Source organism: Cyclopterus lumpus, chromosome 15 (assembly GCF_009769545.1).
Source record: "Cyclopterus lumpus isolate fCycLum1 chromosome 15, fCycLum1.pri, whole genome shotgun sequence".
Classification (NCBI taxonomy): Eukaryota; Metazoa; Chordata; class Actinopteri; order Perciformes; family Cyclopteridae; genus Cyclopterus; species Cyclopterus lumpus.
In genome coordinates this window covers 20896672-20915971 of record NC_046980.1, presented here as the reverse complement: position 1 = coordinate 20915971, position 19300 = coordinate 20896672, and the positions used below count along the sequence as shown (strand labels likewise).

Genomic DNA, 19300 nt, shown 5'->3' with positions numbered 1-19300 from the left:
AGTCGCACTCCAACAGATCTGATGCTCTTTCCAAGACTCCGGCCATCACGTCCTTCTCATTATCTCCCAACTTCTTTGTGGGGGAAGTGCTCGTCGGAGAGAGCGTTGTTTGTATAATGTAAGGCTGCGAGTGCCTTTACTTAGAACTGTAATCCTATTATACGGCTGTTCTTTGTACTCGAGAATCAGAGTGGGTTTCTTTCTTGTCTTGGCCCTGAAAGGCATCACAAGATTCCCTGTAAGAAGCTTCGGAACCGGCCGTGTTCACGATGAATGATGAACCGTGTCTCAGAACTAGAAATGTAATCTGGCCACTTTCTTCGGGGGGCGTGGCCAGATTATCCAGCTAGACTGAATGAGCCTGCACTGGAGCAGGTTACATTTTTTGGATGTGTTGCTATGGTGATTTTGCCAAACTTTCTTCGAGGAACCCGAAAACCCAGACTTGTGTAATCTCGTCCGGAAAATGATCCCCCTAACCCTAACCCACGTACGAGAAATATCTCAGCACTGAGCTCAAGTTCTTCAAACACTTCCAGAAGACACAATTCTTAATCCACATCCCCATTTTTTTATTTGAGTTAAAAGTGTGGCAAATTTCACATTTTAAGGGCAAATGTCCGGTTATTGTGACCAATCACATTTTCATCAATAAGCCAGATACAGTTTCAAGTATCGTATATTATTAACCTTCTCCTCTTCACCAACTTGTATTGGGTTTATTCCTGCTGTTACTGTACATTAATCATACTGCATATGACTATAATGCAAACAATAATGTAAATATCAAAATGCTGTACAAAATAACAGGATGTACAGGAAATCAGTTGGGAAAGATACAGATCAACATAAAAAATACAAAAAAAGGCACTTAAGAATATCAGATACACACACACACACACACACACTCGTCCATATATATGTACACACACAGTATACTAAAAACTCAGATACGTGAGCCCATGTTGTCACCTGAAAAGTTATCTTTACAATTATATCAGATACACTTGGCTGGGGGGCAGCGATGCTGATAAACAGGAAGTCAGGGAGTTAGTGTTTGAATCCCCATCACATGCAATCACGACTGCCTTTTATAATTTCATTGATATCTCATCTGTTGCAACCCGGGGAACTCAAAATGTGTTCGAAATGAGACCTTGAATTAAACAAAATAACCGTAACCTGTCTGTGGAGGCTTCTGTTGCCATTGGCTGATTGGACAGCAATACACACCTTTATTAAAATACTGACACACAAGCGAGGTGGCGCTGTCAACCTCTGATACATTGAGGGTGATGATGTGTTTCTTAACAACTTCTGCTAACGTGACAACAAGGAGTCTATCAGCGGAGGGTTCCTGTAGTAGACTCCCAGGTAGAGCTTATGGGGAACTCATTTGTGTTCTACAGAAGCCCTGAGAGGCAATCGATGCTCCATTTTCTAAGTCTGGTGTCAATTGTTTTGTCTCCTGTATTTATCTTGAAAACAGGTGGGGAAAAAAAGCATAATCAGAGTTCCTTTAATAAACTGAAAAAGGTGAAAAAGATTTCGTTGCTTTTCTTTTTTCACCTGTGACAACTGAATTTGTTTTTTGGGCTTAATGTATTTTTTTTTTTTGCCACGATCCTTTTTCTGTGGCCAAAATTATTATTATTACAGTCACAAAATAAATGTCACTTTCCAAAACGGATGAAAAGAAACTAACAACAAAAACATTTAAGGTACTTCAATACTTAGATTATCCTGACAAAAAAAAACTATTTTTTCACCTGTTCTTAAGTCATAAACAGAGGAGATTAAGTAATTTATATCAGACTGAGAAAAGGGATTATTGTAAGGTTTTTTTCTTCACTTACTTCTCAAAGCTCCCGTATGTTTGGCACCTAAACAAACCAATTTTAAAATGTTAATAATCTGATTCAAAGTCTGCAGTAAAGTGATGTTATTTTCTAAAATTGCCAAATTGTTCTAGTTGTTCTGTTATTTGCCCTCTACTCACATAGTCATCCGCATTACTAATGATCATTTATCAAAATATCTCTAAAAGTGGTGGTCAACTCTACAGTACCATTGAAATATCGATATCAGGGTATTTGGTAAAGAATACCCTGATCTATCGTCCAGTCATAGTCCACAGCATCACCACCTGCTATGTGGAGGCTGCTTAAAAGAAAGGACAAATGATTACTGACAAATTCAGTGAAGGTCAGACGATATGAGAACAATCCATCATGTTCGTGACCTTCGTGGATTTTTAACGACTTGGAGGAACCGGCAGCGCTTTCAACAGGAAGACACAGATTGTCAAAAAAAAAAAAAGTGCAACGCATGACCGAGTTTTGACCCCATTAACAGCGGCCACACGCCACGTCCAATGGCCCCCCGTTCAGTTGAGATGAAGGGCATCTGGCAACATAACGCGTGGCGGCCATATTGGAATTGTTCTGCTATAGCACAGCTGAGTAAAAGCATGGCTTTTGAGCCACCATTGGAAGGTGAAAAAAGCTAAACATTCAATCTGTAATTAGCAGTTGGAATTCATTACTCGTGTCATGTCCCAGCATGCCTTGTTGGCCTCAGTGAACCACGCTATTGTCGGCCGCTCCGTGAACGCAAGATGGAGGAAACTAGACAGCCGAACGGATGATAATCCGGACACAGAACCATCTGGAACTACATGTGCTGAATGCATTTTGGGATTCAACACCAAAGCTGGAAGAAAATGCCTGCAGTGATATGACAGATCTGAGGTCACCTGTTCTTTTTGAGGCTACGGAGATTAAGTTGTGCCAAGTGAGAAGTCCATCTAAAAGAAAAAAATATATGCTTTCAAATTATTGCCTTTCTCACTTCTCCGTGTTTCCTTAAGTTCTTTTCACAGGATTTGAGGGGAGAAATTCTCCCTGATCTTTGTCTTCACATTATAATTCTCACTTTACTGTATTTTCTAAGTGACTATCGCAATGGCCGACGCGCCAATCGGCAACACTCGGTTCTAAAATGGTCTTCAGCACCGGGAGCGCCATTTAATTTCATCTCAGTTCCAGACCAAAAGGTCAAATAAGGCAAATCTTCTGTCTAAGTGGTTTTGTAACCACAGCCCTAGATGAGGAAAAGCCTTGCGCCACACATTTGGGTCTCTATGGGTTCAGATGGGGATTCGGTCCAAGGCGAGTTAAGCTTGGCCAAGGACATGACCTCCACCCCACCCCATATTCAGCCCAGTCAAACGGATTCACCTGCGTAGACATAACGTCATAGTTGTTAACGATAAGCCCTTAACCTGAATTGATTCTACAAATGCCTGTTATCATTACGGCCTTTTTGACTTAATAATAAAATAAAATAACTCATAACCTTCTGGCGTGAACAAATGATTTTTTCCTTAACATTTGAAGCTATTACTTTTAAAACCACCTGTTCTGTTTTCTGCCTTCAGCACCAGGTAACGACTGAAACCGGACCCCCAACGAAGGAACGGTCTCATTGTGCTCGCTCCTCTCGCGCTCCCTCCAGTTCCTTCGGCCCTCCTCCGGCGAGGTTCGTGCAAGTCGCGGCATCATGGGAAGACACAATAATGCCGCCGATACCGGTGCTCTCCTCCCCCCTCCGCTGTTGCTCTGGTGTTGGAGCGGGCGCCCGGATCCCGCTGCTCCCGGCACCACCGCCGCTACCACCGGCACAGCCGCCGCCTCGCCTTTTGGGTGGCGGCCCCCAGAGGAAGGCGTGGGCGGGCCTGTAGTGCTGGCGGGCGTAGCGGAGCAGGCGGCGGCGAGTGGCCGGCAGGCGGATGGTGTAGACGAAGTACTCCAGGGCGCTGTGCTGCATGTTGGGAAGCGTGTTGTGGCACAGCGACTCCTCCAGGAACAGATGGACCAGCGGGGCCTTGAAGGCCTCGTAGCCCAGCTCGCCCAGGGACTTCAGGATGCGAGTGATCCGCAGGTAGTTGTGCTGGGACCTTGAGAGAACGAAGCAGTAGAACATCGTATCAGTCACGAATGCAGTAATCATTTGAAAATGAAAATGTGAAATGCGAAAGACTCTGCTGACTAACTTCAGAGTGCTTAAAAGACTCAAATGAAAGTAACTCCTTTTCTTCTTCAACCCTCGAAGGCCACAACACAGCGAGACAAAGATACACCGTGACATAGTTTTATATTTCTTTGCCAATTCTAAACGTATTCTTTGAGTCAGTGTCATGTGTTGAACACGACAGTCACGCACACATCATTACTGTTTGTCGAAACGTGTTCAGGCTTTAGAGGGTTAAATGCGCAAAGAACATTACACTAATATTACCCTTAAGAAAAATGAGACTAAATCATCTTCAGACTTAAACAAATATACAATTTCAGCAAAAGACTGTACCTTTAAATCAGATTAAAAAATGTTTTAAATGGTGTTGCAATCAATTCAGCTCCCTCATTATTAGGAATAGTTTGATTCTGATGAGCGAGCTAGAAACCACACGGCAACCCCGATGCCCGTGAATATTCAACGTGATATTAAAAGCAAGAGAGGGGAAAGCGATCGCACCGAGCAGCTGCTCTACGGAGGACGATTTGTTGTTTTTCCCAATGGTTTGGATAACGGCAACCATTAGCATCGATGCTAATGGAAACCATTAGCATCGATGCTCCGCTTTAGAGGCGCTCAAAGCAGCAGCGCTCTTGTATTTCAAGTGCGCACCCCCAAAGTGTGACATTCGGTTGGTTATTTGGCAAGAACTACGCAACGACCGTGAAACCGTCGCACTGGGATGTGAACAAAACCCTCTGAATGACTCTTTAACCATCTGTTTGTGGACGCAAAACGTGTCGTTTCACATTCGGCTGCTGACAGAACAACAATTAAGTTGCGTTGGATTTATAATAAGTGCACAACAACTTCTACCCTTAAACTGCTACGCTGGGTTTTTATATGTGTGTGTGTCTGTGTGTGTGTGTGTGTGTGTGTGTTTGCGCGCGCTCACTCATTGAGGTGCTGGAAGCGCTCCTGCCAGTTGGGGGCCCGAGCAACATTCCCACTCTTATCCAGCAGTTTGATGCCGTAGAAGTCCAACATGAGGGAATAGGCTGCCAGGAATCTCCGCTTGGCTTCCCGAGTGCTTTGGAATTCCTGACGGGGGTCAAATACGGCAGATCAGAGGTCAGCCGACATGCATTGTGGGTGCAACGCGCAGATGGAAACCGAACCACATCGGAATTGGTTCAGAGACACACCGGCACTCATTCTCAATATGGATTCAATTCATTTCAGAACCGTCAGCTGAACAAAAACAAAAACACACTGAATATTCCCCAAAGCCTTTCTTTGTTTTTTATTAAAGAAGGTGGTTGTTCCATGTGAGTGACTTGTGTGCGTTATACAAAGGATGCACCCTTAGCCGTGGCCACCGCTCCGGTCTCTATGCGACGGTGTACTCGTGGGACTTACTTTGATCTCCTCCTGAGTCAGTTCATGTGCGTAGAAGTTGAGCCCTTGTTCTCTTAATGGGAACAGCCTGACACAAGGGAAAAAAAAAAAAAGAGTCAAAATAAACCCGACATCACATGAAGAGAGATTTCTGGACCATCGACCCAAAGTCTCTTATTCAGATTTTGCTTTTGGTTGGAAGGCTAAAAATAAACAGAACGAGATGGCGACGGCAAAAAGGCCGAACTTGAGGCTTCAAAACTGTATCCCACACAACACTTATTATATATATATATTTGCTATGGTTAGACCTCCTATTATGGTTACAGTGCATGCCATATAACTGCAACATCACAGGTTTGATTCCTGCCTATTGAATTTTCTTGCATTTCATAGCTGACCTCTCTGTCCCCCCACCCCCCATCACCCCCATCACCCGCCCCCCCCCTCGTGTCCACACGGTCGTCTGCCAAATACATCTCAAAAATCTGAAAAATGTCCACAAAACTAATCTTTTAAAAAGAATGCGCACACCCAAAATAAAACATACACAAATGTGCTAATTCCTATGCACTTCCAATTCTAAAACAAGCCTCGTAATACCATGTGATTAACAATCCTGTCACCTTCGAGGAGTTTGCGCCATCGCATAAAAGATCAAAAGGAAACGAGAACACGCGGATGAGATGCCTCACCACTGGATGTAGGTGTGGTTGTGCTCCAGTTTGTCATAGTCGCCTCTCCACTTCGTCAGAATCTCCTCTACGTAGATGCCTGAGAAGAGACGGCAGCTAATCAGCTGGAGTGTGTGTGTGTGTGTGTGTGTGTGTGTGTGTGTGCGTGTGTGTGTGTTTGTGTAAGCATGTTTAAATATTGGATCAGTCCACTAATCTGGGGGTCTTTCCCAGTCAAACATGACCTTTAGCCAAACAAAACTCACTGAGCCCAAAGTCAACATTTATTCTCTCCGCAATGGCAGGAGGTCTGCTTGTGTGTGTGTGTGTGTGTGTGTGAGATCTCACCATCAGGCACTAGAGGGATCTTGTTCAGGTAGAAGCGCAGGTTACGGTACTCGTTGGGTTGCCGGGACTTTCTGTAGTTCTACAAGCACACACTGAGTTTCACATATACATTTGTGGGCATCAATGGATTTTGTTTCTCTGTGTGTGTGTGTGTGTGTGTGTGTGTGTGTGTGTGTGTGTGTGTGTGTGTGTGTGTGTGTGTGTGTGTGTGTGTGTGTGTGTGTGTGTGTGTGTGTGTGTGTGTGTGTGTGTGTGTGTACCGGGTAGCTATGACGGTATTTGTAGAGGTCCCTGGCAGCGTAGAAACTCCTCTTCATCTTTGGAAGGGACTCTGGAGATTCCGTCAGCTGGGAAACAAAAGTAAGAAAGAGAAAGAAAGAAAGAAAGAAAGTAAGAAAGAAAGAAAGAAAGAAAGAAAGAAAGAAAGAAAGAAACCTCAGCTCAAATGCAGATATGAAACAAAACCGACGGCGTACGGCGCTCCTCCACCGATTGAGCTGAATGGAACGCCCCACCTTTTCCTTTTTGAGGTCGAGGGCTGTCATCATCCATTTCGTTCCAGCGAAAGCGGGACAATTCACATCGGCGCTGCCGAATCTCGATCTGATTCTCAGATGAGATCTGGGTCATGCTAACTTCCACTCGCAGTGTTCCACTGGGCCTCATCCGGCTGTTTATTTATTGTGTTCATCTCCACATTGTGTAGCTGGATGCTAGTACATGAATCCAGCAAAAATTGTCATACATATATTGTGACTAAAGGATCACTGAGGAAATCTATCTATTTAGACCCCGTCTTGCATTTTGATGTGATCCCAGAACAGTTCCCAGGGGAACCCCCAAAACATTCGTGAGAGGCCGTTTCGTAGCGTCATTTTCTCACAGACTTCTATACAATCGGACGTATTTTTTGTTTTTGCAACCAGAGGAGTCGCCCCCTGCTGGCCATTAGAGAGAATGCATGTTTAAGACACTTCCAGGTTTCTTCACTTATCAGAACCGGAGGTTGCCGCCTGATATCTACGTGGTGTCTTACCGTTTGAGCTCTGTCCTTTGCTTCTTGCCACATCCATGACACCATTTTAAACCATCTGCGACGTTCAGTTCCTTCTCCATTGCCCTGATATATCTCACTATATTCATCTATCTATAGATATACTGGTCTATTAACGACACCAGAACTCAGGTCTCTTATTGTTTAACATTGTCGCCCAATAATTCAAGCTATATTCTGTGGTGCTGTATCATCATTTTGACAGCCATGCTTGTGGCTTTTGTGGATTTCTCTTTTTTCCGTTTGCTTGTTCCTGATATTTACATTACAAACTGCATGCTAACTTTTGAGAACCACCGTTCACAGATCAATGACCTCATTCAACCGGTAACAAACAAAGGCTGATTCGAGGACTTACACACTACTCGTCATCATTCACCCATTCACACACTGATGGGAGGGGCTAAGGCTCCACCTGCCAGTAGCTATTCATACACACATTGTCGCCTTGGGGACATGGACTAGCGGAGCTGGGGATCGAACCGCCGATCTACTGATTGATGGACGACCCACTGAACCACAGTAGTCGCCACAGTGAAGTAATTTATTTCCTTCACAAACCATCAGGCAGAATGTGTAACTTCAATAGGAAAAACAATATCTGTAATTTAATAAAATAACCAACACAATCATGTGTAGTACAGAGTCTCTATACAGCCATATGGTGGTGTTGTCACACGGCATCACACATGCCAAACATCCCATAGTGCGTCCTGGTGAACGTGGCAGTGAAGTGATGCTCACGCAGCAGAGGTCGCCTGAAATCGACGTGGTTTTTTTTTAATTTCCTTTCCTTTTTAATGACGTTTGGCCTCAACGGGACAGCAGCGGGGTCGGGGCCGCTCGGTTCGTCCTTTCTGTGTCCCGGCCTCGTCAATAACATCCGCCGGCGGTGACACATGTTACCGCACCGCCCCCACCCCCCCCCCCCCCCCCCCCCCACACACACACACCAATTCATTCCCCCTCACATGCTTCGATAGCAACAACAACAAAAAAGACTCACTGTACCTGCGGGGACCCATCCTCGGGGTGGTCACCGGCGGCCCGGTCGCTCTCCGCCGGGCCGCCGGAGTCGTACACGCCGCTGTCATCCTCAGCCGCCGGCTCCTCGCTCTCGGAGTCCGACCCCCACGTCGAGTCGCATTCCTGCACGGTGCTCGGCTCCTTGAAACGCCAGCTGCCCAACAGATTTCCCATTTAAATGCACATGCACAACGCCCCCTCCCCCCTCTTGCTCTCTTCTGTTGTCCTTGTCTGTGCACACAACAACAACAACAAAAACACTAAAAACTACATCATCTTGTCTACAAGCTGGTGATGTGTCGGGTCGCAGCGCCGCTGGGCTCTCACTGCCCTCACAGCAGTTTTAAATGGCAGAGAGAAGGGAATTTCCACATCAGCAACGACGTGTGTGTGCGTGTATGACGGGTGATTAGTGCCACAAAGCAGCAGGCGGAGGTCTTAAAGCTACAACCCCTGATTTTATGGACTGAATCTGTAATGGTGTCTCGATGGTATCCATAAATATCATCACGTGATTGTACAGGCCTGGCAATTATCAACAGATTAAATAATAATAATACGTGCATTGTTTCAGCCATAGCTTTGAGTGACGATTAACATGTACAGCTTGGCAATGCACCCATTATAGTGACTCTATTCAAAGTATAGCTGACATTCAGCACCAGTACACCATTGTGGTAATAATTTCTGTTGCTTTGGATCTCTGAAGGCATTGACATCATTTTGTAACCCATTATTTTATAGTTCACAAGGTTTCTGACATCCTCGCGCTCCCCTTCATCCCGTTGCTTTGTGGCATTAATCGCTCCCCATACAGGTCCCCCGTAACAGCAGCATCAGGACCAGAACGGTATCACGTGACACCGGAGATTATCAATGTCACTCCGGGAACAAAGGGAAACGGTGACGGTTCTTCTTTTGGACAATCCAACCTATGTTTTGATTTTATAGTATTATGGGTTTAACTAACCGGAAGAAATATGTGAATTGTTGTCATATCGCTCAATTCATTTCACTACCATATTCTATTAATTGAGCCCATGTGTAAACATATTCAAAGCATTGGGGGATTTAAGGAAATAGTTATTTTAAAGAAATGGGGATTACATGACGTGCTCCTGTTTCGAGGCATTGTCTTTTACACCGTCCTTCAATGTTGAGACTTTCAAACTACATCTTTTTAGATTGTTTTGGTGTGATTTGCATAGTTTTGGAGATATAACTCGGCACCTCAAACCAAAAATCTAAATCGATAGATAGACGGCACTACAGGTGAGAGGAGAAATATGTATGTTAGATTTTGTGGGGATATTATTGTCAATATTGCTCTTTGCCAGTGGTGGAAACTACACCACTACTACATTTACTCAAGTACTTAAGTACAAATGTGAGTATTTGCATTTTCTGTTACTTTATCCTTCACTCAGCTGCATTTTAGAAAATATTGTGCTCTTTACTCTGCTACATTTATTTGACAGCCATAGTTACTCGCTATTCAGAAGAAGACTTCACATTAAAAAGCAGATGGTAAGTTTGTCCAACACAACTCACTGTTAACAGCATCTTTCTTGGGCCCCTTGACGCAGTATATATATATATATATATATATATGAGTTGTTAGCAGTTCCACTAGAGAGGGATTACTTCTGCGATTTCGGTTTTAGGCCGAAAGTGATACAATTATTCAATATGTCACAAATAAAAAGCAAAGATTAGAGAACAGGCAGAAAGACTATTTGTGTATCAGAAGTACCTTTCTTGATATTATATATATTATCATTTATATCCTACATATGTATTTTAAACCCTATATTTTAACTTCTACAATATTTGACGTCTTGTTTTACGGATTACTTTTCCAAAGGTGTCGCCTGCTGTATGGATTATAAAGCCTTTTCAGTTCAAAGCGACGGCACTTTTCAGAATGGGAGTCGACGTCGGGCCTGAGCCATGTTGACGTGACTCTGATGCGTCCGGTTCCTCCAGCGGGTGAAAGTGAGTCACAGGGGTCAGTCCACAGTCATCTCGCTATAGTCGGACCAAATGGCCAAAAATCGAGTGACACCAAAAAAAAAATAATAATAAAAAAGAGCTAACCGAGACTCGGTGACACTGTTTGCTTAGTTTCTGTCTCGTCCGCAAAGTACGGGAAGTGTAAGTACCTCTGAGTGACCCCTGTGACATCATGAGTCACTTCATGTGGAACTACATCTAAACAGGAAGCAGCGTGAGTGAAAACCCTCCACGACGAAGCGGCAGCTCCTACAACGCCGCGCGGCCTTTTATTATTCCATGAAGAAAAGATTGCACGTGAACGCCGTTGCTTTGGGCCACACGGCGGCTCCGGTAGAATTCTGTCCCGCCATTAATCGGTTGTGGAAATCATAAATGACCAGAAATCACCTTTGAAATGTTTGGAGAAAAAAAACACCAAACTTTTCTAAAAAAAATTTTTGCCTTGCTAATCTGAGGGTTTCCCCGCTTCCCCTCTGACGGGTTCTGGAAAACCACCACCACAGACCGTTTGTTGGAAAATATAAAATAATGACTCGGGCTGCACAGGGATAGCGTGTGCTTCCACGGCGTACACACACACACACACACACGCACACACACACACACACGCACACACACACACACACACACACACAGTGGAAAACTAATGGGTGAAATGAATGGTTCATCTACTCGTTGTTTTCTCAATCGCTCACTTTTTTGGTCTCTATGTCAGAAAATTGTGACTGGAATTCCCCATGTGACATCTCGCCCATTGCTTTGTCTGGAGTGTTCAGCACACAGTAAAGTTATTCTAAAAAAAAAATTTTTTAAACTTACTTTGTGGAATTTTTTTTATTTTAGCATAACATGAGGGCACCGACGAAATGAGGAATAAACGTTCCGTGTCCTATTTTGTTCAAAAGGAAGTGCAAGAAGAGAATGTATTTATTTGTACGCGCTGTCGGAACATCACGAGCGTTCGTCTGATTCTCTTCTGCCCGTGTAAAGGAGGAGAGGGAAGAAGAACGGGCCGCAGCTGAGTTTGACTGGATGTGTTCAGACAGATTCAGACAGAAAGAAGAAGCTAAGCACACGGCGGTTTAAGGAGAGCAGCACCGCAGACCTTTATTGCACTTTGCACTGTAGAGCCCTCTGACAGTCCGGTCCTTGTAGTAGAATGTCAATGGTAAATGTACTTGTACATCTCTTTTCTAGTCATCCGACCACTCAAAGCGCTTTAACACTACATGACATCACCCAATCACACCCATTCATTCATTCACAGATGGGAGGAGCTACCATGTAAGGTAGCCTGCCTTTTAGGACTAACTAACACACACACACACACACACACACACACACACACACACACACACACACACACACACACACACACACACACACACACACACACACACACACACACACACACACACACACACACACACTTGCACACTGTAGGCACAGTTACGGGAGCAGGTTTGTGGTGAAGTGACACATCGACATTGGGCTTGCAGAGCCGGGGATCGAACCGCCGATCCTTCCGATTGAAGGACGACCCTGATGTCAATGCACTGACCGCAATGCGAACGCAATCGGTGTGAACGCGCTCTCTACGCTCTCTACGCTCTGGGCGAGTAGCGCAGCAGGCCGGCGTTTCCCATGGCTGCACACCATTACGGGTGGATGGGGTCCAACAGGCAGCGACATCTCAGCCACGAGGTCAACGTGGGTTCATTTATCACGTAGCGCGTGCACTTCAGTTACCCAAACGACATTCTAGTCCTGAACCTAACTGACTTGTTTCCTGTGAAGACAGAGGTTTATGTAAAAATGTCCCCGTAGGTGTGACTGTGAGCATGAATGGTTGACTGCATGAATATGAGCCCTGGGATGGACTGGCGACCTGTCCAGGTGAACCCGGCCTTCGCCCGATGTCAGCTGGGATCGGCTCCAGCGACCCCGCGACCCTGAACAGGAGAAGCGGTTTGGATAATGGAACGGAATAAGAATACATGTAACGAGCTGACATTGACACGTGTCGCTGGCCTTAATAAACCCAGTAAAACAAAATCTGGAGTAACCCGGTTGTCCCAAAGTGCTGCTGTTTTTTATTTCTATTCTTTTTTTGAGATGAAGACGGTGCAAAGAGGAGAGTGAATATTACTTAACATTCATCATGAGGTCAGACACATGACATGTCTGCTGGATTCTCGTCTCATTTCCCCTCACCTCCATTCCTCCAGTCTGCTTTCAGAGAAGACACACGCAGAAAGTCACACACACACACACACACACACACACACACACACACACACAGAAACACACACACACACACAGACACACAGACACACACACACATACACAGACACACAGACACAGAGAAACACGCACACACAGACACACAGAAACACACACACTCACACACACACACACACACACGCACACAAAGAAACACACACACACAGACACAGAGAAACACACACACAGACACACAGAAACACACACACGTACACACAGACAGACACACGCATAAACTCACACACACATACACCCACAGACGGACACACAGAAACACACACACACACACACACACAGAGACACACAGACACAGAGAAACACACACACACACCCACAGACGGACACACAGAAACACACACACACACACACAGAGACACACAGACACAGAGAAACACACACACACACACAGACAGACACACGCAGAAACTCACACACAAACATACACACACATACACACACACACACACACACAGACAGACACACGTAGAAACTCACACACACACACAGACAGACACACACAAACACACACACACACACACACACACACACACACACACACACAGACAGACATCAGCTCAGGTACCTAACATGATGTTGATGGCAGCAATGAGTCAAAATTCATCGCTGGAGAAACATAACAGTGGAAAATATACAATATGTTTGATGTATTTATTAATTAATTGACGACATCAGTGAAAACATCCATTTCACATGACAAATATTATATATTTGTGACATTCCCAAACATCTATCTATGTACAAAAATAATCCAAGTCAATATTACAGTAATTACAAAGATTTTGCTGAGAGATTGTGCGTGTGTAACTCTGAGAAAGGGAGGAAGGAGCTGTATCCTTTGAGAGTGGCCGGACACCGAGCAGGGGGAATCCGATCGGCTTGATCAGAGATCACGTGACAGCACACCTGCGATCAAAAGCTTCAAAGATGGACGCCGAAGGCCAAAGTTGTTGGGTTTCCTCTTTTTGATGTTGTGGCGTATAATCACCACCAGGGAGCAGTGTTTCCTCTCTAATACTATCAGCCTTCAGAATACAGTCCACATTGCACACACGTGGGGGCTGCTGCTAAAGGGCTGTCAGCTGTCAGCACAGAGCAGCATGTACCATGCTGAGGAAAGGCCTCTAAGCAGTGTGTGTGTGTGTGTGTGCGTGTGTGTGTGTGTGTGTGTTTGTGTGTGTGTGTGTGTGCGTGTGTGTGTGCGTGTGTTTCTTTGTGTTAAAAGCTGTTATGTTTCTCCAGGGATGAACTTGGACTCATTGTTGCCATCAACAGCATGTTAGCTACCTGATGCTGAGAAACCAACCAGTCAACCATAATGTCCATACAGTACGTGCGTGCATGTGTGTGCGTGTCTGTGTGTGTGTGTGTGTGTGTGTGTGTGTGTGTGTGTGTGTGTGTGTGTGTGCGTGTGTGTGTGTGTGATTGATGGAGGTGAGGAGAAATGAGACCAGAAACAGACACAGTACACTCTCAAAGTGGCACGGTGATTATTTTCCATTTCTTTTCTTTTTATATTCCTTCAGTGCCGTGACCTCATTGACGTTTTCTCTTTTTTTTGTCACTGCGACTCCCAGAGGGTCACCTGCCAATCAAACGTGCCGTGTCCAGTCCGGCAAAGTGACACGTGTAACCTTTAGATGTTCTGTTTTCATAGTATATAATAATAATATAGTATAGTGACCGTATATGGAGTGACGTAGACGCCGTAAACGGCTCTGGTAGCGAAATCGACCCGTCAATATCACGCCTTAAAGCATCCCCTGCTTTATGGTCTGTTTGACTCTAAATGGACCATCATTTACTAAATAAACATAATGTTGCATTGAAGAAGACTTGAAACTAGAGATTGAGACCATAAACCCATGTTTACAATGTTTACTGAGGGAATAAATCAAGAGAGAAGTAGAGTCATTTTCTTCTATACAACCAGGCTTCGTTTTACAACCAGAGGAGTCGCCCCCTTATGGTCATTAGAGAGAATGCAAGTTGAAGGCACTTCAACATTGCAGTTGAAAACATTGATCCATCCATCCATTTTCAATACCGCTTATCTGTGAAACAGAAATACAACAAGTCCTGTTCATGGATGGAGCTCTGTGAAACTTCAGAGATATGATGTGCCATCTTGCCATTCCCCGGCTCCATATTTCAATAAAGCATATCCTATTTGTCTTTATGGTAAACCCACAAAGCACTGTCAGTAAAATCTGCAGAATTCGGTGCACAGCACACTCTGTTAATATTAAACACGGTGCATTAATCATGAATGAATCCTATTAGCACAACCGGATACTGTTTCCTCGAACAAATTAAACGTACGTTTGGTCCACTAATGATGTGAAAATCTAACCCACGTTCTCAGCTGATTAAAAGAAGAAGAAGAAAAAGAGGATGGAGAGTCACAGACACAAACCAAGTGATCGATGAAATAATAGTGTATTATGGGATGTCAGTACATCGTTGTGTTTGCTCCAGCAGCTGGGGAAAAGGTGCTGTTGTACCTAGTGAATATTAATTGGTCATTTACCCCTTGTTGTTCACTAGGGGACAGTTTTTGGCTTGTCGTTGGCTGTGTTAATGCATATGGCATGAATTTTGGCAGGGGTCAGAGATTTATATTTGTAAAATTTATTTTGGAAGTTTACCTTACATCTATAATAAACTCTGTAGCCACAATCCAGATAATCACACCCTTAAGGACACAAACGTCTCCATTGAAACCCATTTAAACTACAATGTTTGATCCATTACAGCATAAAATTATGCCTTCCATTATATCAGGTTTATCTACAACAACTGGCATTATGTAAAAAAGGGATATTTTAAGGATTACATTTTGGAAAATTACAAATTGTTATAGTAGTTATAGGAAACAAGTGCAAGATTTTTTGTATCTGCACAAAACAAAAATGTCCTTGTCGTTTCGTATGCGGGCCGTGATTTCATATGTTTTTCTTTCAGCGGTATTTAAATTCTGAAAGTTCATAAATATTTGGTAGTTATGATCCAGGCTGGAGTTGACTAAGAGAAGAAAAACATATTGATGTATACATGTTCTATAAGGACATATTCATCTGAAAATGCAATCGGTAATAATTCAACACGTCGCTTCCATAAACGTTGTTTACCGACATTCAATGAAGTATCGTTTGCAGCAGCGGGCCACCATTGCTTTATGTAAATAATGAGACGCAATTTAGTTACTTTACCCTTTCGCTGAGACCCGCCCCTCGAAACGCAGACTGGCCAATCAGAGCGTAGCATCGGCAGACTCCGACAACTCTTTTGTCTCGGCATGCGTAGGCTCTCATGTCATGTTCCAGATGCTCTTTATGTTCAGCCCGGTTTAGTGGAGCTATACGGAGATATATACGTTTCTATAACGTTACGTTTCTATGTAAAAAACCTGTGATGCTAACGTTAGCATGAGTGCTAGCCTTAGTCCTTTTTTTATTGATCGTAACAATGAAGAAAGACCAGCCCGGCTTTACAGGAACAGCGTTGTTTTAAACTTCATTATCTTCTGTATCGATAACCCGGCGATGTGGTAAATGGACCTGTACCTGTACAGAGCTTTTCTAGTCTTCCGCCCACTGAAAGCTCTTTTGACACTACATGACATCATTCACCCATTCACACCCTGATGGGAGGGGCTAAGATTCCACCTGCACATCAGCAGTAACTAACATTCACACACAGCTGCGGGAGACATTTTGGGGTTCAGCGTCTCGCCCAAGGACACATCGACATGGGCTAGCGGAGTCGGGGAATCGAACCGCCGATCCTCTGATGGAAGGGACCACCCTGCTCACCACTGAGCCACAGTGATGGTTCGCTTTAACACTCCTTTATCTTTTCAACCCGTTTCCACTGCTGAACATGTTGGACATCCTTTAGACTCCTATCGTGGACCCTTCTGTCTGCTTCTCTCTGAAATCACTTTTTCAGAGGATAGGGGGGGGGGGGGGGGGGGGGGGGGAGGGGCTTAGCGAAGGGTCAACAGATCTTCCCGTGGCTCAAAATGAAAGAGTATCACTGTGATGACGTCACCCTGCTTACGTCCAGCCTCTCACTGGAATTAAATTCCTCAGCTAATATGAAGCAGTGCCCTTTTGACTTGGCTCTATTGGATGCTGCAGTGCTGCTGTTTGTCTCGCCGGTAGAAATACCCCCCCCCCCTCCCGGTACAGCGGCTGATACAGTAGTTAATTAGCAACCCCCTCGGTTGTAAAAGAAAAAAGAAATAGAATCCATCACGGCCCAACCGAGTGTACCCCCACAACAAGGACAGCAGGGCTCAGAAGAACACATGGACGCCGGGTGAAGCGGGTGGAACCGAACAGATCATTCCTCCAGACTCTCCGCAGTCTGCACACCGCTTCAAATAAATCAGCCTCCCACTCAGGGTGGACAGCCGCTCCCGTGGCATCGTTTCCTCCGCCCACTCGTTCGCAAACACACTCAAGGTTATGCCGCTTGAAAAATGGCCTTTTTGTAGTCCAATGCGTTGGACCCTCCCACGTCAAACGTTGGCGACGCCCCCGCGTGAGGCCCGTCGCACGGGGGACGCGAGGTCAGCCGGTCTGTGACTCGTAGCATTGTTAAACACTTTGTTTCCAGGAATATTGCACGTTTCATTTTCTCTTTTAAGTTTGAAAAAGAATCCTGGTCATAGTCCCTTTAAATACAAAGTAGAGAGGCATAAGAATGCAGTCTTAGATCCCCTGAAGAGTGCTGAGGGGCGACGTCGATGGTGGAGGTGAGGATTAAAATCCTGGAATAAATTATACAAACCCGGAGCACAAGTTTGTAGTAAAAGTGAATAGTACACGTTATTAGTAAGTTTGACAAACATAATCTGTTTCCTGGGCTCTCGTCAGTGGATGGATTTAGCTCATTTGTGAGGGATCCGTCACCTTGCGAGCTCATGAGCTCATCCATTGTCCTTTTCTAGGACTTCTCATTGTGTAATCTTAAAACTAGCCCCCCCCCCCAAAAAAAGAAGAAGGAATCAAGGCCATTCTTCTTCAAACTTAAATTAAATAGAAAAACTCTCAAATGAAATGAATAGATCGGTCCCGGCGTCACTGATCCATGAACTATTTTGAGTCAGTATCCGGCCAGTGTCTGTTATTGGTATTGGTGCATCCTTTAGTATAAACTGACCTATAAGAAAGATACATTAAATAAGTTAAAAACATGAGTAAGAGTTGCTCTTATTGTCAAAGAAATCTTATCGTGCTGTATGTTCCTGTCTGATTTTGACAAACACATGATTCATGATTCATGGCTTTGGGGCGTTTTTTTTTCTTTTTCTCCAGCCATAATCATCACTCAGAAATCATCACAAACGAGTGGCACGAGCTGGGAAGCGCCGCGTAGTTACAATCAGCAATCAACTCCGATTACTGCTCATAGAAAAAAAGATTATATAGAAAACCTCTTTCTCCCCACTCCGGTAATTAGGACCTCTAGCTAAATCTCAAGTCAGCTGTGTGTGCGCACGTGTGTGTGTGTGTGCACGCACGTGTGTGTGTGAGTGTGCGTGTGTGTGTGCACGCACGTGTGTGTGTGAGTGTGCGTGTGTGTGTGCGTGCGTGCGTGTGTGTGTGTGTGTGTGTGCGTGTGTGCGCACGTGTGTGTGTGGGTGTGTGTGCGTGCGTGTGTGCGTGTGCGTGTGTGTGTGTGTGTGTGTTATTAACTAGTAGCAAATGAGGTCCAGCTGTGTTAAATCAATACATCAAATTTGCTACTATCAAATGTAGATTATATCAATACTTATTTTGTATATTTATGATAGATAATATATATATATATATATAAATTATACTAGAGTTAGGGTTAAAGTAAACTCATCTTTGCAGTTTGTTTGCAACGGTGAGTTGTTTTATGGTTTCAAAGAGTTGCTCATTTTCAGCCATTCAGCCCTGAATAATACCTAGTGTTGTTGTTGTTGTTCCAGTTCCAATATTTCCAACTATTAAAAGACATTTAAAAGTAAAACAAAGCAGTGCAACTCGTATCCTCCGTGCAGTTACCATACATCCTCGCTGTGTTGCTACAGAGAAGCTCTCCTCAGATATTGGCAGTAAATTCAAGGTCAGTCAAACAGCAGTTTGTTTGGTTGCACGCTCGAGAGACTTTGCCCGTCCTCGCTCGACACAAAAACGCGCTGGCAGAGGCCGTCAATGTCACAGCGCAGACAACGCGAGGTAGAGAGCATTCTGTGTTGTACGCAAAAGAAGAAGAAGAAGAAAAAAAGGCCGGGCTGCGAGCCAGCTGAGAGATTGTGCTATCTTCGTTAGCATCTGCAGGGCTCAGATATGTATACTTTAATTAAAATGCTTAAAAGAGTTAGTGTGTCAATGTCGGTGCCCCACGTCATCAATGTCAATGTGTGTGCGTGTGTGTGAGTGTGTGACTGTATTTTCCAAAACCTCTGTACTGTACTGTCCCCTTGAAC

At 44.4% G+C, this 19300-nt stretch overlaps 1 protein-coding gene across 1 annotated transcript; it reads right to left on the bottom strand.

Moving 5' to 3' along the window:
• Nucleotides 1-548: 548 nt before the first annotated feature.
• ogfrl1 (opioid growth factor receptor-like 1) lies at nucleotides 549-8934 on the bottom strand. The gene is made up of 7 exons (XM_034552618.1): nucleotides 8503-8934; nucleotides 6698-6784; nucleotides 6438-6516; nucleotides 6111-6189; nucleotides 5437-5503; nucleotides 4973-5118; nucleotides 549-3958 (listed from the first exon to the last, which is right to left on the bottom strand). Exons 1-7 carry the CDS (start codon nucleotides 8689-8691, stop codon nucleotides 3484-3486), a joined length of 1122 nt encoding a protein of 373 aa, XP_034408509.1. The 5' UTR covers nucleotides 8692-8934; the 3' UTR covers nucleotides 549-3483.
• Nucleotides 8935-19300: the final 10366 nt, after the last annotated feature.